The 25461-nt window shown below is 40.9% G+C and overlaps 1 protein-coding gene across 3 annotated transcripts in view; it reads right to left on the reverse strand.

Annotated features, from left to right (window-relative positions):
- Nucleotides 1–25461, reverse strand: part of TSPAN9 (tetraspanin 9) — a 266033-nt gene that overhangs the window by 212033 nt on the left and 28539 nt on the right. The window contains exon 2 of one of the 3 annotated variants that reach the window (XM_042467722.1): nucleotides 13455–13475. The exons of 1 other annotated variant lie outside the window; for it this stretch is intronic. In XM_042467722.1, coding sequence (XP_042323656.1) covers nucleotides 13455–13473 — 19 coding nt within the window. In that variant the 5' untranslated portion in view covers nucleotides 13474–13475. Of the gene's footprint in view, nucleotides 1–8468; nucleotides 8488–13454; nucleotides 13476–25461 lie in introns of those variants that run through there. One more of the 3 variants, XM_042467721.1, reaches the window with a different exon arrangement.

Genomic DNA, 25461 nt, shown 5'->3' on the forward strand with positions numbered 1-25461 from the left:
GATCACCTTACACTAACAATGAAAACCAGGAGTTCCCTATAACTGTACAGGCCAACAGATAATAATTTGTTCAGAATTACAACTGCCACATGGTGGCAGGGATAATGATGGTAGGAGTGATCACTGTGAGGCTCCTGCCCTTTGTTGTTGTTAACTGACCTTGAGTCAATCTTAACTCATGGAGGCACTATGGATGAGACATCTCCAAGGCTCCCTGTCCTCCACTATTCTGCTTAGTTTCTGTAAACTCACATCTGTGACCTCCTTAATAGAAGTCATCCATCTAGCATGCAACCTCCCTCTCTTTCTATTTCCCTCCATCTTTCCTAACCATTATTGTTTTTTCCAGTGAATAATTCCTTCTCATGATGTGACCAAAGTACAACGAACTCAACTTTATCATCTTGGCTTCCAGGGAGGTTTCTAGCTTGATCTGGTCTAAGACCCATTTTTGTTTCTTTCTTTCTTTGGCGGGTTACAGACCGCCAAATAGTACGTATACAATACGTACTAGGGTTAGGAAGGGGCGGTGCTTCCGCACCCCCCTAACCCTAGTACGTATTGAATACGTACAAGATGGCAGCGCCCTGTTCATACGGGCGCCGCCATCTTTACGTATCGGACGCTGAGCGTCCGTACGTGTCGCAGCCTTTATGACGTAGCGAGTGCGCCCCTGGCGCCTCGCTACGTCACAAACGCGACTCTAAAAGAAGCTCCATTTTGGAGCTTCTTTTTCGGTCCGCGCGGGAGCCGCGCCGTCTGAAGGCTCCGGCTCCCCCGCAGACCTACCGGTGGTGGTCTGTACCCCGCCTTTGTTTTGGCTGTCCATGGAATCCTCAGCACTCTTCTCCAGCATCACATCTCAAATGAATTCATTTTCTTCCTATCTTCTTTCTTAACTGTCCAGCTCTCACATACATATGTAGTTTAAGGACTACAATGGTTTGTATGATACTAACATTTGTACTCAGTTGTATATCTCTGAATTTTAGGATCTTTTCTAAAAAATTTTCATAGTTGTCCTCCCCATTCTTAATCTTCTGATTTCCTCGCTGCAGTCCGCATTCCTATCAATGTTTGATCTCAGGTATGAGAACTCTTTTACTATTTTTATTTCTTCATTGTCTAGATTGAATTTGTGTAAATTCTCTGTAGTCGTTATTTTTGTTTTCTTTATGTTCAACAGTAAATCTGCCTTTGAACTTTCTTCCTTGATTTTCATTTGTAGTTGTTCCAGGTCTGTAAAGTTTTCTACTGGTGGTATGGTGTTGTCTGCATGTCTTAAGACTGTCGATATTCCTTTCTCCTATTTTCACTCCTCCTTCTTCTGTGCCCAAGCCTGCTTTTGTTAGATTATGCTCTGCATATAAGTTGAACAGGTGGGTGATAAGATGCAACCTTGTCTGACTCCTTTGCCAGTTGAGAACCATTCTTTTTCTCCTTGTTCTCTTCTGACAGTAGCCTTTTGTCCTGAGTACATATTTCTCACCATGATTATCAGATGTGTCGGCACTCTCATGTCTTTAAAGGCATTTCATACCCTTTCTTGATCTATGCAGTCAAAAGCTTTGCTATAATTTCTAGAGCACATGCTGATTTTCTTTTGAAATTCCTTGGTGTGCTCCATTAGCCACTATATGTTTACAATGTGGTCCCTAATGCTTCTTCCTTTCCTGAACCCTGCTGGGACCTCTGGGATTTCTCTCTGTGTGTATGGTTGGAGTCTATGTGTACTGATAACAGTCTCCAAAGAAAAGAGAATGCAGCCAACTTTTGTAAACATCTATGGAAATAGCTAATTCATTCAAACAATATGGCAATCTGACTTGAACACTGAGATCTCAGATTCTAATTGGTACCATATCTGGACATCTTCTTAAACATCTAAGTCAGCAGCCAACAAAGAGAGAGTCCTGAAAACTGTTTATAAGTGGTACCAAACACCTATACAACTCTCCCAAATGACTAATAATGTTGCTCCGGGTTGTTAGAAGAGGATGTAAAGATTGTGGTTCATATGCCCACATGTGGTTTGAATGTCCCAAAATCACATTTTTGGACCACAATTCTGAACCAGATATCATTTATTACAAGACAAACTACATTTCTACCCAGCCCCTATATTACTATCTCTTTATGCTGGACAGAATTCTAGATTGAAAAATAAAAATTCTATTATTATTATTATTATTGAGCAGAGGTGCCTAAGAAATGGAACACAGGAGGTCTTAATCTGACCATTTGGTGGACTAGATTATGGAACACCTGTCTACTGGAAAAACTTTCACATAACTTGAGTTTCTCATGCACACAAAGGACACAGCACATTCCAAGAGGACTGGTTTTTTAAGATACATTGTTAACAGACATGACTTTATGACAAAAGGACCTGTGTGACTGAACCAACATGATGTTATACCTTCATTTCATTCTTCTTATGACATCTTCTAAACACGCAGCAGACAAGAGAACCATATTAGGTAGAGAACTGTTTTATGCCTTTGTTTAATTGTTGAAAGATGTTTGAAATTTGATTGTTAAAATTCTATACTAATCATTTTACTTTATCTTCCTTTTCCTCTTTTTTAAAAAAGGTTTTTAAAAAAGAAAAAAAGGAAATTGCTGAGTTGTGGGTCACATTTATTACTACTTCTCAGTTGTTTCTTTCTCATCTCCATCTGTGCTTAATAAAACTGAATGAGCTATAATCTCTGTAACCTACACCTTTCTGTGTATATCAGCTGAGAGATCCATAGCTAGGGTTTTCACTAATGCTGAATGTGTAAGCTAACGATAGAACTAAATGGGTAATTAAATATGGAACACCTTCACCATGGAGATATGACTGGTGCCAGCAAGACAAAGATATAGGATGAAAGACAAAGATATAGGATGGATGGGGGACACCTGGCTTAAGTAGACCAAAAGTTGAACATGAGTCAACAGTATGGTGCAGTAGCTAAAAATGGCCAATACGATTTTAGATTGTATCAATAGAAGTGTAGTGTCTAGATCAGTGGTCCCCAAAATGTGATGTTCTTTAAGGGATTTTGGACTTTGGGCAACATCTAAGGTTTCTGGGAGCTGATGTCGAAAATCTCTTAAAGGGCATAGTTTGGGAATCACTGGTCTAGATAAAGGGAAGTAATAGTGCCACTCTATTCTTCTTTGGTCAGGCCTCATCTGGAATACTTTGTCCAGTCCTGGGCACCACAATTCAAAAAGAATGTTGACAAATTGGAGCGTATCCAGAGGAGCCCAAAATGGTGAAGGGTCTGGAAACCATGCCTTATGAGGAAAGACTTAGGTACCTGTGTATGCTTAGCCTGGAGAAGAGATGGTTAAGAGGTGATATGATAGCCCTGTTTAAGTAGTTGAAGGGGTGTCACACTGAGGATATAAGAAGCTTGTTTTCTGCTGCTCCAGAGACTAGAACATGGAACAATGGATACAAGCTACAGGAAAAGAGATTCCATCTCAACATTAGGAGGAGCTTCCTGACAGTAAGGGCTGTTCGACAGTGGAACACACTGCCTCAGAATGTGGTAGAGTCTCCTTCTTTGGAGGTCTTTAAAAAGGCTGGATGGCCATCTGTCGGGGCAGAGGATTGAATTGGGTGGCCCTTGTGGTCTCTTCCAACTCTATGATTCTATTACAATTGTTTAAATGTCAGCTTAAAATCTTTTTTTTTCCTGGGAAATTATTTTTTTTAGCTGATTGAATCAGTTTAATTGTTTTTATTGCCTTTCTTGTTTTGATCACATATTTTGGAGGCGTTCTTGTTTAAATTATTTTTTGCTGTTTTAATTGTATTTGTTTTCTATGAGGAAAAGCTAATGATGTAGCTAGTGGTGCTTGATTTTAAAAGAAAACACTGAAGAGTGTTGACTGTAAGATAAAACCCTGTGGCAATCCACTTGAGACCTCTCTCCAATATGAAGTGCAACTATTGATGATGATTTGTTGTACAGTTTCCAACCAGTTATGCATCTGTCTGATGATATTGCCATCTATTCCACATTTAATCAGTTTGCTAATCAGAGTATCATGGGAGGCTTTGTCAAATACTTTGCGGAAATCCAGATAAATGACAACTACAGGATTACTACCATCTACAACTAGTAATCCACTAAAAACAAAGCTACATTATTAGTTTGGCAGGATTTGTTCTTGATAAACTCATGCTGCACCATCATCTAGATACTTGTAAACAGACTTTTTATAATCTGGTAATAATTTTCCTCAAGCTGACTGGTGTGTTGTTCCCCAAATCTTCTTTTCCCTCATTTTTTGAAGAGAGGATAATTTTTGTTCTTATCCAGTCCCCTGACACCTAACCTGTTCTCCAATATTTCTTTTTAAATGATCGCAAGTGGTTCACATGTAAAGGGACACAACTGTAACTGTAGCTCTTCGAGTGGCCATATGTGAACTCACACAAATGGGTTATCTGTGCCTGCACAGTGCATTGTTTGGACCCTTCTAGAGCTATTATGCAAGTGTCTTGGTAGTGGCCCCACCTACTCCCTGCACACCTGACTAATACACTTTCCATCTAAATGGACACTGAAGCAGTAGCCAAGGAGCTAAGGAGAGACATGACACAATGAGAAGAGTAAATATGGCTTCTGTGGATGATCAACTGTCTCTCCTTCAAAGGTGGTAATGCTCTGGATTGCCTGTTGAGTCTTCTCAGACCAGCTCACTCATTGTAAATTCCTGCTCCTGAATCCGTTCCATCAGAATAGGTTGCAGGACAAAGGCTGAACCTAAGCCACTCTGATAGCCTTTAGGGCTGAAGGGTGGGGTATAAGTACTTTAATAATAATAATATGACAAAGGCTGAACCGAAGGACAGGTTCCTTCAACACTCTTTGGCCTCTTCCTCTCCACCCGGTGCAATGAAAACAAATTGGAAGTCTCCACATCAATAGATCTAACTAGTATCAAGGGCACTCTGGATTGGGAGTAGAATGTGAGGCAGGACAGACAGTGGCATCCTTGGCCTTTTCAAAGCAGGGTGGATGCTTCTGAAAAGAATTCTTCATTGCCACCCAGATGCAGTAGAATCAAAAAGTTGGAAGAAACTACAAGGGCCATCCAGTCCAGAGTAACCAGAGGTGATCAGAGCCAAGGAGGCCTCAGGTGATATTGAGGAATGGCCAAATAGAAGCCTGACAGAGGCTGTATGGAGTGGCCTTTTTTCTGCTATTTCATTGGCTGCCTTCAAAGCTTTCTCCCATAGGTTGGTTCCTGTTCGCTTATGGGGTAAATGCCTTGCACTTAGAACAGATCTCCATGTTGTGACTTTTCCCAAGGCCTAACAGACAACCGTCTAATTAAAAATAATAATTGTAAGCCGCTCTGATAGCCTTTAGGGCTGAAGGGCGGGATATAAGTACTCTAATAATATTATTATTAATAATAATTATTATAATGTGAACTACCAGATACCTTTTTCAGGTATTTTGATCACACAAGATGTATAATTCTTAAAAGGCTATTCTGAGCAAAGCAACCCATATGTCAAACCAGAAGTCAAAGTCCAAAGCAAAGTCAAGCTACAATCCAGTTTCCAGAAAGAAGACAGAAATCCAAGCCAAAAAGTATAGCCATAGAAATCAGAGTCCAAAGCTATGCCAAATCATAATCCAAAGGGGAGTTAGAAATCTAAGACATAAGTTATAATCTATCTTTATTATAACTGAAGTTTGTTTGATGTTGCTGTTGCCACAGAAGATGAAAGAGAACTGAGGGTTTAGTCAGGAAGTGAACCAGTCAGGATTATGCGGAGTTGAGGCTAACAATAAAACGCTGACATAATAGCTCTAGAACAGTAATTCCCAAAGTGGGTGGTAGTGCTCCTGGGGGTGTTGGAAAGCTCAAGGGGGTGCTAAGGGGGGGGGGGGCAGGGGGGGGGGGGAAAAAAAAAGGGGGGGGGCAGGGAATTATGAGGATGATGATTGCGTGAAACTTCTTTTGTGCACCATTCTGGGTCCATCCATCCAGGCTGTGAGGCGAGAGACCCAGTATGTCTCGTTTGGCTTTGCTTCACCCTGGAGCAGAGCAAACAGACCCTGTCTTTCCCCTTTCCTCACTCCCTCTTCTTTCTGGGTACCAAACAGTTGCCACAGCCACCTTTTTGCAGAAACTGCTTGACTTCTCCCTTCAAGGAGCCCAAGGAGAACAGCATCTGCAGGTAAAAAAGACACAAGCTGGTTCCAAGGCAAAAGGGAAGGGAGGGGGCAGGCACATGCAGGCTATCCTCCTTTCCCCTTTGTCTTGGCTAGCTAGCATGGAGAGGTGCTTGGGTTGTCTCCTAAGCCGAAAGGGGCCAGTTGCCTGAAAAAGTTTGGGACCACTGCTCTATAAGTTTCTGAACAATGCACTGTGCAGAAACAGATAACCCATTTGTGTGAGTCACAGAAGCCACAAAGAAGAACTGTGAGACACAAGCATTTGTGCAAGTCTCTGTCACATCCTAAAGCAAGGCTCATATCAACAAAAAGACAAGCCATTTGTATAACAATATACACAGAACTGACCTTTATGCAAAATTTCCATTGTTTTTAAAAATGTTAAACCTCTAGACCCCACAAGCAGATAGCTGTTAGTTCTGATCATACTTGAATAACTTTGCTGGTTGTGCCCAAGAGTTAAAGATAAGCTTTTCTAAAATCTACTTTTTTAAAAAAATAGATGATAGGAAGAGACTATATAAAGAAAAATAAGAAATAAGGAACAAGAATAAGCTATAAGAGCAAGAAAAAAACACGCTACTGAGAGCAAGGCAAGGCAACCAATTCTTTCAGCAGACAGAAAAAAACTGAAGTGGAGGTAGTTTGGCGGGCTTGAGCATGTGCAATAGGCAGTGGAGGAGGGGTTATTTCTGCCAAGCTACTCAGCTTTGAAGAATTCGTTAGTGATCTCTGTGCAGGCACCGATATGTAAGGCACAGATACCATGATGAAGAAGAACTATGGGACACAAGCATTTGTGCAAGTCTGTGTCACATTCTGAAGCAAGGCTTATATCAACAAAAAAGAAGGCAAGTCATTTGTATAACAATATGCACAGAACTGAACTTTATGCCAAATTGCTATTGTTCTTAAAAATGTTAAGCCTCTAGAACTCACAAACAGATTAAGATGATAGTTCTCATCATACTTGAATAACTTTGCTTGTTATGCCCAAGAGTTAAAGATAAACTTTTCTAAAATCTGACTATCAAAATTAAAGAGTTTATGAAACTCTCATAATAAATTTGCACACAATAGGCCACAGCTTTCAGAGGGAGAGGACTAGTAGTCTTCTTTCAAATAATAAATGGATCACAAATGGATGAAACCAATTAATTCTATTCATTCACTAATAAAACTACCATGAAACATTTCAGAAATAAAGTTTGCCCAACAATTCTAAATTGATTTCTGATGTTTTTTACATAGGTGGTCTTGCAATTTCATCTTTGTGTGGAAGTACGGGAAGACCATTTCATAGGTTATTTCACAGATCAAGACCCAATGTCATTAATATTCCAAAGGATTCATGCAAGCATACGTGAACATACCCTGCAAACCGGCAAATAAATGAAAAGTTGACGGACAAGAAAACATATGAGGATCCTGATAGTAACCTCTGTATAAACACTTCAATAGCATGGCTCAAACTGGAATAACAGAATAATTTTACATTCATTCCTCTTCCCAAACATATTAATTTTTTTTCCAATCAACCCAGATACTGAAGTACAGTTGTGTAATGTGCACCAATCCCCCAAATTTTCTAATATATTTCAGTCATCAAGGGCAGGTTCCACTAAGCACAGACTTAAGAAAAGGGTCTGGAATCTGTGATACTCCTGATATTGAATTCCAGCTCACCACCTGCCCCAGACAGCATTGCCAATGGCCAATGTGAGGAGTTGAAGTCCAACAAAAGCTGTAAGATTTGGATGAAAGTAAGCAGTTTCTGAGCGAGCACTAACAAAGGATTCAATGTGTATTCTGACTAATGTCAACTGCATAAAATTAGCACACATAACCATAATATCACTTAATATTAATTTGGTTATTTGTTGTTAACTGCCTCTAAGTTGGCCTTGACTCATGGCAACCCTGGATAAAAAATTGTTGGGCAAAGGAGCTCATCTTACAATGCTAGTGAATACTGTAAGCTAGGGGAAATGATAGTTTCAAGACATTATTTTTAAACATATTCATTTCTACATAATATATGTTCACCATTTTGGAAGTCTAGATAGGTACCTTTTAATTATTTTTAATGCATGAGTGAATGTGTATGAGTCTTGCATTTTTTTCTGGGCTGGATGCAAGTAGGAAGGAAATCTAAGAATCCTCTTGGGTTTCGAGAAGGAAATTTTATATAAATTTATTGGATTCAAACACTTGACAAACATAGCCTGGTCACACCTGTCAAGACTTATTAGGAGAAGAAATGCACCATACCTCCAGAACTCATACATCTGCATGCTATGTTTGTTTTAGAGAAATAAAGAGCATACTGTATATTAAAATGAAAAAGATAAAATGCAAAAAGATAAAAGACACAGCAGAAAAATTATAGTTGAACATATTTTAGTCAATTGAAGAAATGTGTAAATGATGTAAAACACAAACGAATAAGTACATTAAGGGCTCTTCCAGACTGGTCTAAAGAAGAATAAGTTCTCATAATATGGCTCCTTGAGTTTTGCCTGCTGATGTCACCTCCATGTCTACTGTTCCATTCTTTTTATTTAAAGCTGGGGAAGGTTTGGCAAGACTGTCCTGTTGTTTGAAGGGCAAATTTTCTCCTGTATGGTTTTTTTCTTTTAGAGTTACAGAATTCTTAAAGCAAAAGTGTCATTTCACTGATATACTATAGTACTATAACTCTAAAGGATGAAAAGAGAATGGAACATACTGTTTAAAAAGAATTTGAAAGAAACCCACTTGAGGGTAGGAATAAAAAGTTGCAGCTAGCGCCAGGAACAGCCAGAAGCCCAGGACAGTAGAAACATCATTTGGATATTTTTAGAAAACCTTGAGAATTATAGCAACAAGTACCACAACCTAGATAAATATTTGCACCATCTGGATGAACCCTTTGGATAACGCATACAAATGTGCACAAATTCCCACGCAGCTCCCAGTTCTTCCATGCAATGTCCCTAGGATCTTTGGTTACAAAACAAGGATGGAAAGAAAATGCAGGCAGGATTTGGAGAAACACAATAAAGTCAAGACTGAATAATAGAGTTGGAAGAGACCACAAAGGCCATCCAGTCCAACCCCCACCCATGCAGGAACTTTAACTCACAGCAACCCCGACAGATGGCCATCCAGCCTCTGTTTAAAGACTTCCAAGGAAGGAGACTCCACTACACTCTGAGGGAGTGTGTTCCACTGTCAAACAGCCCTTGTGGGCTTTTCCTGTAACTTGCATCCATTGTTCCATGTTCTAGTCTCTGGAGCAGCAGAAAACAAGCTTGCTCCTGCCTCAATATGATATCCCTTCAAATATTTAAAGAGGGCTATCATATCACCTCTTAGCCTTCTCTTCTCCAGGCTAAACATACTTAGCTCCCTACGTCGTTCCTCATACGACATGATTTCCAGACCTTTCACCATTTTAGTTGCCCTTCTTTGGATACACTCCAGTTTCTCAACATCCTTTTTGAATTGTGGTGCCCAGAATTGGACATAATATTTCAGGTGGGGCCTGACCAAAGCAGAATAGAGTGGCACTATTACTTCCCTTGATCTACACAATATACCTTTATTGATGCAGCCTAAAATTGCATTGGCCTTTTTAGCTGCTGCATCGCACTGTGGACTCATGTGCATTTCATTTTTCAACCCTAACTGTTGTACCTTACATTTCTCAATGCTGAATTTCATTTTGTTAGCTTTGGCCCAGCTTTCTAGTCTATTCAGGTCATTTTGAATTTTGATCCTGTCCTCTGCGGTATTAGCTACTCCTCCTAATTTGGTGTCATCTGCGATAGATTTTTTTTTTTTTTGGAAAATGTATTTCTTCTTCGTGGTCTCTGCACATCATACAAATGGGTTGTACTGTGCCTGTGCAGTGCTGCTCAGAAACGTCTGGAATCACTGAGCAAAGTTAACTTTGCAACTTTTTGGCAGTAGGTCCGCTCATCCCTTATAGGTCCCCTGCGTTCCCGCTCTTTCCCCAGTTCCTTTTTCTGCTGCGTTAGCTCCTTAGGAACATTGCTGCTGGAATCCGCTTGTTTTTCCTCAAAAATCTAACTTCAGCTTGCTTGACCATTCTTGATCTGACCCCCCAAATATTGTTGACCATTCAGTGCCTCTTACGACTTTGATTTTAGGGTTTTGATTCGGCTCACACTGTCTCTGGCTCCGTTCAAGAAGTGCGATGTATAAAATGGTATAAAAAATATTTACAAATCTCAAAAAACCCAAATAATAGTAAACGGTCAAAGAATTAATGACTGTTCAATTACCAAAGGAACACGGCAAGGATGCCCACTTTCTCCACTCCATTTTATAATGGCGATGGAAACTTTAATAAAAAAATCTAACTTGAAAAAGAGATCAAAGTACCTAAAGTACAGAATCATGAATATCATTTATGTGTCTATGCAGATGATGTAGTAATCTTTCTAGAAAATCCATTAGCAAGCATTAAAAAATTAGAAGAAATATTTGAAGAATTTGGCGAAATCACAGGTGTAAAATTAAATAAAACTAAAAGTGGAATAATAATCAAAAACCTATCCCCAGAAGAAATCAGGACACTCAAGGGGAGAACAGATTTTCGGATAATTACAAAAACTAATTATCTAGGAATTATAATTACTAACCAAAATGCAGATTTGTAGAAAAACAACTATGAAAGCACCTGGGAAAAGATTCAGTAAGATCTAAACAATTGGAATAATAAACAACTGTCACTTCTGGGTAGAGTGGCAACTATTCAAATGTGTGTACTTCCAAAAATGTTGTTTTTATTTCAAACACTGCCAATATTAACAAATAAATCACCATTTAAGAGCTGAAATAAGGACATAGCAAACTTTATATGGAAGGGGGGGATGGGGAGCCAGAATAAAAAAAAGCAGTCATGCAAGACAGAAAAGAAAAAGGAGGGCTTGGTCTCCCTAATTTAGAATTGTACTACAACGCATCAGCACTCTTATGGGTAAGAGATTGGATTTTACTAGACAATCTCAAAATGTTAGAGATAGAAGGTATTAACATGAAATCAGGATGGCACGCATATTTATGTCATGATCCCTTAAAAGAGATAGATATAAACAAACACTTCATCAGGAAAGCATTATTCAAAATATGGAAAAAATACAGGAATTTTTTAATGTAAAAATACCCAGATGGACCTCGCCACAAGAGGCTTTCCATAAAAATGAATTTGAGAAAGATCATAAGTGGATAAAATATGAAGATTGTACAACAACAATAAAACATGACATTAAAATATAGACTAGAGAACAATTAGAACAGGAAGGGATATCGATTAATTGGCTGCATTACATCCAACTTAAGGAAGAGTTTAACAAAGCTATGAAAAAGGAAGGAATTGAGACAGATAAAAGGGAGTTTGACAAAATCTTATTAGGAGGTGTGAAAGGATTTATAAAGAAAACTTATAAAATACTTCTGGATATTGAAACAAAAGAAGAAACTATTAAAGAAACTATGGCAGGTTACAGACCGCCCTCAAGCGGCCGTTCTCCCACCGCTGCCATTCGCTGCGGAGGGAAGCCCCAGCGGCCAGACTGCGAGGCTTCCCGGCGCAGCGAAATAGGAGAGCCGAAATGGCGCTCCTTTTCAAAACGTGGAAGTGCCACCGCAAGGGGTGAAGCGTGCCCTCGCGGCGTCACTTTGGCCGTGACACGTCTGGACGTTATGCGTCCAAGACGTCAAAATGGCGGCGCCCATGTGGATGGGCGCCGCCATTTATGACGCGCTCCGCGCGTGTTGGAACCAGGGCCAGTTAGGAAGGGGCGACTCTTCCTAACCCTAGCACGCACGGAGCGCGTTATAAGTGGCAGTTTGTAACCCGCCTCTGATAAAATGGATACAGAATATAGGGAGACCAATACCTTTAATAATGTGGGAGAACTCTTGGAAAAATAACCAAAAATATACTAAATGTAACACACTGAAAGAAAACTACCTAAAGATTGTGTATAGATGGTATTTAACTCCCTCAAGACTATGAAAGATGAAAAAACGACCCAATGCTAAGTGCTGGAAATGTAAAGAGAAAATCAGAACTATGTACCACGTATGGTGGCAATGTGAAGAAATCCAAAAATATTGGGAAAATATACACAAAATAATGCAAGAAAAATTAGAAATAAATATCCCTTTATTAACAGAACTATTTTTACTAAACAATGTGGATGTAATACAAGGCAAATTAACTAAAAATCAGATTAGTATAATATTATATTTGATGTAGCTTTTGGGAGGGCAGAGTTGGTTTCAGGTTTACATTGATTGCACTGCATTTCCATTTGTTTACATGTTGTTGAAACGAATGTCTTTATTGACAGGATTGGCATTGTTTACAGCACTGACATGGTTTACATAGGTACTTCATGATCTACTGTGTTGTATATGTGCCTTATGACTTGAACAGGTCAAAGTACTATTTTGAAGTACTGTACTGAATTCAACAGACACAGTTTTGGTTCAATGACTTTTTAGTGGATAATAAACAGTTTTATTTGAACCTTACTTTGGTGTCATGACACTACCACCACCATTGACCTAAGCTTGTCAGTCTAATCCATTTGTATGATTCGCAGAGACCACGAAGGAGGAGGACACATTACTTACCTGTAACTGTATTTCTTCAAGTGGTCATCTGCGAATACATACAAATCCCACCCATCCTCCCCTCAGTGTCCTGCTCTTCATTGGCTCATTCTCATGTCACTTACGCGGTGTAAATTTCAGAACTGGGAAAAGAGTGGGAATGAAGGGGGCTTATAAGGGGTGGGCATAGCTACCACCAAAAAGTTGCAAAGTTAACTTTGCCCAGTGATTCCAGAAGTTTCCAATCAGCACTGCGCAGTCACAGTACATCCCATTTGTATGTATTTGCAGATGACCACTCAAAGAAATACCGTTACAGGTGAGCAACCTGTCCATTTTTTACATAACTGAAAACATACCAACAGCAAATATGACAATCTACAGAAACATTGGCACCATCTGGATGGATCCTAGGGAGAATGTGTACAAATACGCACAAATTTCCATGCAGCCCCCTGTTCTTCCATGCAATGCTCCTAGCATTTTCGGTTACAAAACAAGGATGGGAAGAAAATGCAGGCAGGATTTGGAGAAACATAATAGAATCAAGACTGAAAGATCATCACATTCCTAATTAAAATAGAAATCTTTTTTGGAAAATATATTTTTATGTATTTTAAAACTTACCAATAGCATATTCTTCCATATCTGACAGAGAGAGAGGGAAAAAGAGAGAGAGAGAGAGAATGAAAGTGCCAAAGCAATCTTTTCATGCCTGAATTGCATGCACAAACATATATGTGATTCTTGTGGAGAAAACCCCTTTCTTATGCTTAGATCATTAATCACTGTAAATTAATAAAGAAATCTATTGCAGTTGCTTCCCTGGATATTCACAAAACAATTAAATTACTAGAATGCAGGTTCCTTATTCATGTCTTAATATAAAATAGATATAAGTGTTCTTTTTAACAATTTTATTAAAACCTTTATTTGGACTCCTAGATCAAGATTAAAATTCCCATGACACACAGGAAGGAACACAAAGCAGTTTGTCCTTTCTATTGACTAGAAGAACTTCTTGTCAAGAAGAGATTAAGAGGGTTAAAAAAACTCAATAAAGGGTACAATGATTAGAGATACAGAACTTATTAGTTGATGACATAGTATTATTCTTTATTGCTTCTGAGAATGATGCTGGTTTAAGTATTATGCAAATAAGCAGGTGTTCAAATAAAATTTAATAAACTAGAATCTTTGTTTTACCTTAGAAGTTCATAGGACACTACAATAAATAGCAGGCCTAATCACAGACAGAAAGTTCTTAAATACTCACTTACATATATATTCAAGTGGATAACCTCTTAAGAAGATAAACTATAAAAATTGTATGGTGAAAAATAATCTCCTTATAGGTCATATAAAGGTAAACATTTCCCCTTTGACAAGGTTGTCATGTCCAACTGTAGGGGGTGGTGCTCATCTCCGTTACTAAGCCAAAGAGCCAGCATTGTCAAAGCCAACTCTGTGATCATGTGGCCAGTACAACTGCAAGAGAAAGCTATTACCTCCCACCAAACTGGTACCTATTTATGTACTTGCATTTGCATGCTTTCAAACTGCTAGGTTGGCAGAAGCTGGGGATAGTGACAGGAGCTCACCACTTCATGCAGCACTCAGGGCTTGAACTGCCAACCTTCTGATCCTGAAGCTGTCAGTCAGCATCTTAACAACTGAGCTACCAAAAGGATAGCTATGGTAAAGTTCAATTTCCTTTTTAAAATCTTGCCAGGTACTCTCTCTAAATCCTATCTAAAAATATGGTAAAAGCTGTTTATTAATTTTATCTTTCAGGCAGAAAAACTATAAAAACTAAAAACACTGGCCAGTATTCTACATCAGCTACATAGTTAAGTAGACTTAACTATACATGCAGCAAACACCCCCCTTCCGAAAAACAAACAAACAAACAAACAAACAAACAAACCCCTTTCCTCTTTGCACATAATGTATCTGTGAATTCGGGGCCAGTCAAACTATTCAGGGAGATGAGAGGTTTAACTCAGGCACTCTCCCTGAATCCAGTTCGAGAACCTTCAACAGTTCACTAATGCCTTTAATGGTCACTTCACAGATAAAATCTCTTGGATAAGAGCTGATTTATATGATGTCATTACAGCAGAAGTTGACAATGGGCTATCCAGTGATTCTGTGATTATCATTGATATGGATAAACTGTTGGGGCAAGAAAGGAAGACAATATGTCCTCTTGATCCCTGTCCTTCTTGATTGGTTGTCCATGAAGGAGATACAATTAGATCCCAATTACAATATATTACTAATGTATCTTACAGAGAAGGAAATGTTCCATCCAGTTTAAAAGACATGGCAGTATGAACACTTTTTTAAAAAAAGCCCTTCCTGGACCCCCAGGTCTTAAACAACTGTAGACTAGCATGAAATCTCCCTTTTCTGGACAAGGTGATCGAGAGAACAGTTGACTCCCAACTTCAGGCAGTCTTGGATGATATAAGTTATCTAGACAAATCAAATCAAATTCAGACCAGGATTAGTTGATGAGACTCCTATGCTCACCTTAGTGGGTGATTTTTGCTTGACCATTCAAGCTGATCAACAGCTGCATCCCTTCCTAGAGCCGCAGGACTTAAAGTTTGTAGTGCATATGCTGGAGTATCAGCTGAAGCAGAGTGCACATTGCTGATAATCTCAAGGCTGGACTTTTGCAATGCACTGTAGATTGGGCTACCTCTGTACCAATTTTGGAAATGTCAACTAATTCAAAACACAGCAGCCAGATTGGTTAGTGGACATCCAGGAGTGATCACATCACACCAATATTAAAATCACTCAATGGGCAGCCAATTAATTTCCAGGCAAGGTACATAGTGTCGGTTATTACTTTTAAAGTCCTACATGATTTGAGTCCAAGTTACCTATGGGATCACCTTCTCCAATATAACCGGCCTCAGAACCTTTTGGGGACATTTACTTTAGTCAGACAGGATTAGGTTGACTGCTGTCACCCAGAGCTTTTCTTCAGCTGCCCCCAAACTGTGGAGGAACCTGCCAGAAGCGATTTGATAGCTGAATATGCTGTCTGAATTTAAAGCAACCCCTTGCAGCAGGCCTATTTAGATTCGTAAACTGTAAATTTTAAATGATGATTTTTCAAATGTGGATTGTTTTAATATGCATGTGTCTTATTTGTACTTTTAAGTGATGTGCATTTTGTTGGTCTGTTGTTCCCCACCTCAATCCATGCTGAGAGGCCCGTAATAAATAAATAAATAAATCTCATCAGGCAGGTTATACTGGAGAAGACGATTCATAGGTAACCTGGACCCAAATCATGTAGGACTTTAAAGGTCATAACTAATGCTTTGTACCTTGCCTAGAAACTACCATATATACTCGATTATAAGTAAAGAAATTTATGCCCTAAAATGGACTCCAAAATCATGGGTAGATTTATATAGGGGGCAATAAGTTAATACTGCTTATAAAGTTCCTATAAGAAGTGCCCACCTTCCTCTGTATCCATGGATCTTTAAACAGCTCCCAATTTGAGTCCCTGCATGCTCTCTCTCTCGCTCTCGCTCTCTCACTCTCTGACTTATCCCTCAGCCTTCCCTTGCAGCCAGAGCTAACAAACAGCTGCTGAGGCAAGCGACCCAGAGAGAGAGTATGCCCAGGCTTGTACCCTGTTTTGCAAGCCATGAGCCTTGGAAATCCTGGGTGTGAAGGGCAGAGGGAGGGAGGGAGGGAAGGAGGTCTGTATCCCCTTTTGCAAGCTATGAGCTTTGGAAATCCTGGAGATGAAGGGCAGAGAGAGAGAGAGAGAGAAAAGTCTGTATCCTGTTTTACAAACCATGAGCCTTGGAAATCCTGGGGGTGAAGGGCAGAGAGAGAGAGAGAGAGAGAGAGAGAGAGGTCCGTATCCTGTTTTGCAAGCCATGGGCCTTGGAAATCCTGGGGGTGAAGGGCAGAGAGATGTTAGGGATGATGGGAGTTGCAGCTCTTCTCCTGGCTTTCACTCTCACCACCCTGGTCAGCGGAAGAACAACCAGTTTGACCAGTAGCTCTGAGAATTGGCTGAAGATGTCTTCCAATCTTCTCTGCAGTCTGCTGGTTCTTGTTCTGCTCTCAAGACACCAGTCAACACAGTAGTCTTCTTATATAAAAGATCTACTTTTATTCTACTATATACACTATGCACAAAACAATTCACTACTCACAAAATCCACACTACTACACTCCTCAATACCCACACTACTATACTCCTCTATACCCACGAAAAGTATTGCCATACATTATTGCTTATATAGACATTTGTCTCTCTATTCATTATTCAGTTGCCACCTCCTGGGCGTGTACATACATAATGATTGACATACCATACTTGGCTCAATCTAGCCCTCACATTGCATCATACATTACTGTCCACTCAATGACTCTCAGGTGATATCAATTTGCATCTTTTCACTTTGTCATTGCCTCATATGTCCTTGGCTTTCAGGACCTTCTAATTACATTACTTAAAACACCTGTGTGACAATTCAATAACTTTTGCTGTGTCATGTTACTTTCAAATACATTCATATACATATTATATTTCTTTTGACTATATATCCCATGTGGCTTTTTCCTGACAAGAGAGAGGGGGGGGGTTTCTACCCCGTTTTGCTAGTCATGAGCCTTGGATATGCTTTTGGTAAAGTGAAGAGAAACAGAGACAGAAACAGAAAGCTAAGATTTGTCTCCCCATTTTCCATGGCGAGACTGTGACCCTTGGGAGAGGTCCAGAGAGGGAGGTGTAAGGAGGGAAGTGGTGCGTTGTTTCCCCCTTTAGATCTTTTGTAATATGCCCCAGTGCTTGACCCTCAACTTATCCACAGGTCATATCAAAATCCAAGATTTTGGCCCCTAAAAACTGACCTCAACTTATACTCTCTCTCTCTCTGGCTTTGCTTCGCGAATGAAGATTCAGGAAGGACTCATTCTGCACTTTGTACAAGTGCGCTGGTGACTAAAAAGGCCAATCCGGGACAAACATGTCCGGTTGCAGAAAGCACAGTGGAAAGTCTCCTTGGGTGATGTTTCCGGGTTGTGGTTCTTTCTGCATTGTTGTTTCTCTTCGAGACTCGTTCACCGTGAGCTTTTGGAAAAGGCTGCAGCATCATGGATAGTGCGTCTCCATGCCTCCTGATGCGAGGCCAGGGCAGACCATTGTTGGTGATCAATTTGGCCAAGCCTGAGATGTTGTTTCAGGGAGTCCTTGTATCTCTTCTTTGGGGCGCCCCTCTTACGCTGACCCGTGGTGAGTTCACCATAGAATACTATTTTTGGGAGGCGATGGTCCTTCATCCTAGAAACGTGTCCTGCCCAGCGCAGCTGCGTCCTCAATAGCATGGCCTCAATGCTGGTGATCCCTGCTTGTTCAAGGACAGCAACATTCGTCACATAGTCAGTCCAGTGTATATTTAGAATTGTGCGTAAACAGCGCTGATGAAAGCGTTCAAGGAGTCGTAGGTGTTGGCGATAGGTGACCCATGTTTCAGACCGATAGAGGAGAATAGACAGTACAATGGCTCTATACACACTGATTTTTGTGCTTCGCCTCAAGTGTTTGTTACTCCAGACTCTTTTGTGAAGCCTTCCGAATGCATTATATGCCTTTGCTAGTCTGTGATCGAGCTCTTTATCAATCTTGGCATCTGAGATTATGCTTCCCAGGTAGGTGAATTGCTGGACGGACTTAAGCACAGATGTGCCTACAGTGATGTGGGGATGGTAGTGTTCTTCTTGAGGTGCTGGCTGGTAGAGAACTTCCGTTTTCTTCAGACTGACTTCCAGTCCAAAGAGCTCTGCAGCTGTTGCAAAACTAGATGTTAGGCGCTGCAGAGCTGCTTCCGTATGGGCAACAAGGGCAGCATCGTCAGCAAAAAGCAGCTCATGGACTAGATAGTTTAGAGTATTAGTGCGAGCCCTCAGGCGGCTTAGGTTAAACAGGCTACCATCAGTACGGTATCGTATATAAATGCTGTCTTCTTCTTTGAGATCTGCCATAGCCCTTTGGAGCATCATGCTGAAGAAGATTGTAAATAGAGTTGGAGCGAGAACACAACCTTGTTTCACACCATTACTTATTAGAAAGGGCTCCAAGACAGCATCGCCATATCTGACTTGACCTTGCTGGCCTTTGTGTAGCAGGGTAATCATTTTGAGGAATTTTGCGGGGCATCCTAGTCATTCCAGGATCTGCCACAGACCTTTTCTACTCACAGTGTCGAAGGCTTTGGTGAGGTCAACAAATGTTACGTAGAGTCTTTTGTTCTGCTCTCTACATTTCTCTTGCAGTTGTCTAAGGGCAAATACCATGTCTATAGTGCTCCTATTAGCTCTAAAGCCACATTGGCTTTCAGGGAGAAGTTCTTCTGCAATAGCAGGGACTAATCTGTTCAGCAGTATCCTTGCAAGGATTTTTCCAGCAATGGAGAGCAGTGTTATACTTCGATAGTTTGAGCAATCCGATTTTGCTCCTTTTTTCTTGTACAGGGTGATGACGACTGCATCTCGGAGATCTGATGGCAATTCACCTTTTCCCCAGCAACTCACAAGAAGCTCGTGGAGTTTAGCATGGAGTACATGACCTCCATGTTTCCAAGCTTCAGGTGGAATTCCATCAATCCCGACTGCCTTGCCATTTTTCATCTGCTGTATGGCCTTAACGGTTTCTTCCAAAGTGGGAGCTATGTCCAATTCTTTCTTCATCGGTTGTTGTGTCATCTGTTGAATAAGTGAATCTTGGACTACTCGGTTGGCACTAAAGAGGCTTTGGAAATGTTCAGCCCATTGGTTCAGAATGGAAGCTTTATCTGTGATTAGTGTTTGACCATCTGTACTGTATAGGGAGCTTTGGATCTGATATGTAGGTCCAAACACTGCTTTAAGAGTTTCATAAAATCCTCTGGAGTCACCCAGATCTGCACAACATTGTGTCTTTTCTGCTAAATTGATCCACCACTTGTTCTGAATGTCTCAGAGTTTTTGTTGGAGTTGACTACATGCGAGGCGAAAGGCTGCTTTTTTGGCATGGCAGGATGGCTGGGCGAGGTGTGCCTAGTGAGCAGTTCTCTTCTTTGCCAACAGCTCCTGGATCTCTTGGTTGTTTTCATCAAACCAGTCTTGGTTTTTCTTGAGGGAGAACCCTAAGGATTCTTCCGCAGCTTGCAGGATGCTGTTTTTGATATGTTGCCAAAGCGCTGTGGGAGAAGAGTCTACAGGATGGTCTTCAAGTTTTGTTTGCAAATTTGCCTGGAAGTTGTCTCTTATGGCAGCTTGTTGAAGATTGTTGACTTGGAGTCTCCTCTTTAGAATGCCACCCCTCTTAGGTTTAAACTTAAAATGAAGATTTAGTTTGCATCTTACAAGGCGATGATCTGTTTGACACTCTGCACTGGGCATCACTCGAGTGTGACGGACATCGCAAATATTTCTCTGGCGCACAAGGATATAGTCAATGAGGTGCCAGTATTTGGATCGGGGATGCTTCCAGGTTGTCTTCAGGCTGTCTTTCTATTGAAAGATGGTGTTTGTAATAGTCAACTGCTGTTTTGCATAAAACTCTAGCAGGAGGCTTCCGCTATCATTACAGTTTCCAACACCATGCTTGCCTAAAACACCTTTCCAGGCTTCGACGTTCTTTCCTACTCTGGCATTGAAGTCACCAAGGATAATGATTTTGTCTTCTGCAGGAATTTTCTGAGGTGGCATAGGTCTGAGTAGAATTTGTCTTTCTCCGCAGGGTCGGCTTGCATAGTTGGGGCATATATACTGAAGAGAACAACATGTGGGAGGCGTAAGGAGATAATGCAATCAGAGTGTCCTGTTGGCAAGGTTTCGAGTTTGGAGGCAATGGAGGTTTTGATCATAAAGCCTACACTTGAAATATGTTTTTCAGTTTTGGGTTTGCCAGACTACTGTGTAGCCGGCACCGTGTTCTTTAAGGCTGCCTTCCTCATGGAGACGAACTTCACTAAGCGCAGTGATGTCAATGTCAAGTCGTGACAGTTCATGGACTATTAGGGCAGAACGACGCTCAGGACATCCACTATCTGCAGAATCTTGCATGGTTCTGATGTTCCAGCATGCAAGCATTAGTCTATTTGCACCTTTGGAGGCTGGTGTGTGCCTTTGTCTCTTTGTCTTTGTTTGACCGTATCAGAAGATGCCCATTGGCCGTGGCTAGCCAACCGGGTCGTTGGGGATGAGCTTTCTTTAGGCCACCTTTTCTAGGCCCCTCTCCATATGGAGCAAGCAGTGCTCTCCTTAAAAAAGGCTGCTTGGTCATCTGCAGTCAGTCTCAAGCGACCAAAGTCCTGAACCACCCGCATGCAGGGTTGGGTCTGCGGTTTCCAGTGCATCTTTACACCTGCCGTTTCGTCCCTCGCCTATCGCTACAGGGCTTTTTCAGAGATTGGATATATCCTTCGAGCCTGTGCAATGGATTTTTCTGGTGGAGGTCAGCATGCACAGAACTGGCCTCACCCTTTAAACCAGAGGTTCGTTTGCTGAGGCCTTGACAAGCATGGACGGTAGCAGCGAAGTCCTCGGGTCGTAGGTTTGATTAGAGTTTCCTTCTCTTAGATGGTTGACCTTACAGGGTTAGATGAGCACCATCTGCCCAGGTTTGGGATTAGAGTTTTCCTTCTCCTAGGATGGTTGCCATAAGGCTAGAGAGCCCATCCTACCCTTTGGTGCTCTTGGTCAGACCCTTCAGTTGTGACCTGTCTGGCATGGGAGGCCCTGCCGGTGGCTATTATACTACCGCCAGCATAGCTCATAACATCAATAGGGTGCGCAAGCCTCTCCCCTACGACAAGGGGGCGTCAATGGAGAGACCTCAACTTATACTAATACACAAGTATATACGGTATTTTGCTCCCTTGACAAGAAGTGTCTTTCTTCCTCTACTACTTTGCTGCTGTACTGTTGCATAACATACAAACACATACAGATAGCTTATTCAGAAATCATTGCTTTTTGGTTTGTTCTGGATGCAACTGAATACTGCTACTGCTTCTACTGCTCAGTTCTGCTCTCTCACATTCAAATCCCACTGCAATGTTATCTCCCTCAGGGAGAACTAAAGCAAGAAATGGCCAGTGATCCATCTGTTTCTTGTCTGTTTCTACTGATGCAGCCTAGAATCGCATTGGCTTTTTTAGTTGGTGCATCACACTGTTGACTCATGTTCAACTTGTGGTCTAATAGGACTCCTAGATTGCTTTCACATGTACTGTTGTCAAGCTAGTTATCCTCCATCTTGTATCTATGCATTTCATTTTTTTTCTGCTTAAGTGCAGTACCTTACATTTCTCATTGTTAAAATACATTTTGTTAGTTTTGGATCAGCCCTCTAATTTGTCAAGGCCATTTTGATTTTTGATCTTTTCCTCTGGGGTATTATTAACTAATCCTCATAATTTGGTGTCATCTGCAAATCTGATAAGCATACTTTCTATTACATCATCCATGTCACTGACAAAAATGATGATTAGCATGGTATCCAGGACAGAACCCTGTAGCATCCTGTTAGTCACTTCTCTCCAGGATTAAGATCAGGAGTACTAAAAGAGAAAGGAGTTCATAATGGATGGGATTTTCTAAAAAGTGATATATTGAAGACACAGTTTCAAATAATTCCATTGAGAAAGACAAATTGGAAGTGTATAATAAACTAGGAGGGATGTCCAAAATTTTTTCAACTGGGGTCCAAAACACATTGAAGAAATAATCCAGTTTGAGACCACTTTAACTGCCCTGGTTCAATGCTAGGGAATTCTGGGAACTGTAGTTTTGTGAAACATTTAGCCTTCTCTGTCAGACAATTGCCAGGATTCTGTAGCACTTAGCCAGGGCAGTTAAAGAGGTCTCAAACTGGATTATTTCTGCATGATGTTTTGGATCTGAAATTCAAGGCACACAACAAGAACAATTTAAAAGGGACATCACAATAAATGGAAAAAGAAAGTGGAAGGTTAGCACCACCACCACACATTGGCTGTATCCTGAGACATAGCCAAGGTGCGGAGGAGAATCAGAGAGCCAGGGCTGGCCCTCCACTCTCCCCCACACCTTTTCTGCCTCTCAGGATACAGCAAGGCGGAGGGAAGGTGGGGAAACACTGAGGGGAAGAAGATGATGCGGTTGCTTTAAACTGGATCCAGGCACCCTGTCATCACCTCCTATCCAGGTTTAAAGCAGTCCTGGAGGACAAGCACCCCTCTGTTCTCAAAGGGAACCTCCGCCCAAGAGACGGAGAAGCACCTATGACGGGGTGCTCTGGGCAACTGTTGGAGCAATTGGGACAGGGCTCATACATGGAGCATGCATGGGGGGCTTTCAGGGGAGGACTCTGCTGCATCAACCTGTCTCTTTTATTCCCTGTTGCTTACTCTTTTACCATACTGACCCATGTATAAGGTGACCCAGGTCAATTTTTTGGAGGAAATGTTTTGACTTCTACATGAATAAACATTAAGAACTTGCTAATAGTAAGAGCTTTCCAACAGTGGAACACACTCCCACCGAGTGTGGAGGAGTCTCCTTCTTTGGGGTTTTTAAAACAGAAGTTGGATGGCCATCCATCGAAGGTGTTTTGATTCTGTGTTCCTGAATGCCAGAAGGGGCTTGGACTGGATGGCCCTTGTGGTCTCTTCCAACTCTATGACTATATGAACCTATGTCTACTGAGAAGTACAGGTTTAGCATCCCTAATCCAGAGATAAGAAATCCAAAAAGCTCCAAAAACAGAAACTTTTTGAACACTGACATGACGCTCTGAGGCTTTTTTTGGAATATGTTGGAATATTTTAGAATATCTTTTGATATACACTAATTAGGTAGTGTAGTATGTACCAGTACTGTATTTGCAAAGCTTGAGAGAGATGTGAAAATCTGCAAAATGATGGTAGGTGTGGATTCACACCAAGCACTACATTTGGATTTCTGCCATTTCGCAGATCCTTTTATCTTTCTCCAGCCTCACAAATACAGTATGTACTACTTGTATTCCAAAATAAAAGTAATAAAAAATTGCAGCACCCAAACATCTCCGGGCATAAGCATTTTTATAAGGGATACTCAATTAGTTATGTATTTATGCATTTCTTTATATCCCACCCACCCCTCCCAATATTGGATCCAAAGCAAGTCACAATAATTACTATATTCAGTGAAATTTACTCACAGGAAAATGTGCACATGATTGTACTTTAATTATTTTGGGGAAGAGGACTGTACACTCTCTCGCAAAATAATTCCAAGGAGATTTTATTGGGAGTGGAATCGATATTGCCATTTGAGTAAAGGGGCTCGCTAATTCCTAAAGCCCTCCAAAACTTCCAGCCAGTCCACTATCCATAAAAGCTGGGCAAAGTGCTTCAAGTGGCTCCTAAATCCTACTTTTGCAGCCCCTGAAGCCCCCATTATTCCCCTAAAGCCCCCCCAAATAAAATGTGAAAAGCATGGTCAAAAACGTGCCATTGTTCAAAAGCAACCTAATGTGGAGACCCCTCCTGTGGTGATGGTGGCATGGCTGGTTGCACTCTCATAGGCTGCTGAAAGGCAACAATAAAGTTTTGGCTAAGGTGCCTTTTCCAGTAGTTTTTAAAAGGGAGCATTTTCGGGGAGGAGCTCGGCGGGGGCCAAATTTATCAGGGGCCAGTGTCCAGAGAAGAGAAATGAGCTTGGAAACATCATGGGACAAAGGACGCGGACATGAATGGCACTGAGGCGGTCGAAAGAATAACCCCAGCCATACCTTATCACGTGGAGGTGTACATGTTGCTACCACTTTTTAATTTAACAAAAGGAGAAACTAAGTTTAAATGGGTAAAAGAACAAAACCCAAGGATTACAGGGAACAGCAACACCCCAATATAAAAAGAAGAGTATTGTCGATGTGACAACCTAACCAGTGATGTTCCAAAGGTGCTCCAGCAGAGTATTCTGAACAGTAGATTAAGAACTCAATTCCCCCTCAGGGGTAATAACTAGAAGGAAAGGGATTTTAATAATAAAAATCAAAGACAATGACAGAAAATACACAAGAGGAAGGACTGCAATGAAAAAGAGACATTGTAACTAAAAGGGAAATTATAAGAGAGAGGGACAAAACTGAGGTAAAATCAAATGAAAAGAAGAGACATTTGTGTGAAGCTGACAAAACAGTGTAAGAGGCATTTAAAAAACTGCATCAGAAACAACAAAAATAACAATAGACTTGAGTATTGAGAACTAACTGTGGTCAATAAGTAATACATGACAAGGACAGTGTCAGGACAGGATGTGAGTGAGAGAAAGATCGGATGTGCAGAAGAAATGGCAGATGGGTGCATAAACAATGAAACAGTTTAAGACAGCAAGGGGGGATGGCAAGTGAAGAAGAAGGGAAGGAAGGAAGGAAGGAAGGAAGGAAGGAAGGAAGGAAAGAAAGAAAGAAAGAAAGGGGAGCTCTCTTCTATTTATTTGCCTATTTGCTTATTTTACTCAATTATTTCACCTATTTAATTTCACTAGTTCATTGTGGTGTGGTACAGACCGCCCCAAAGGGGCAGCTTGCAACCGTCTCTGTTCACATGGGATTGGGGCCAGGACAACCTCACCGGCA

The sequence above is a fragment of the Sceloporus undulatus genome, chromosome 5, assembly GCF_019175285.1.
Source record: "Sceloporus undulatus isolate JIND9_A2432 ecotype Alabama chromosome 5, SceUnd_v1.1, whole genome shotgun sequence".
Lineage (NCBI taxonomy): Eukaryota > Metazoa > Chordata > Lepidosauria > Squamata > Phrynosomatidae > Sceloporus > Sceloporus undulatus.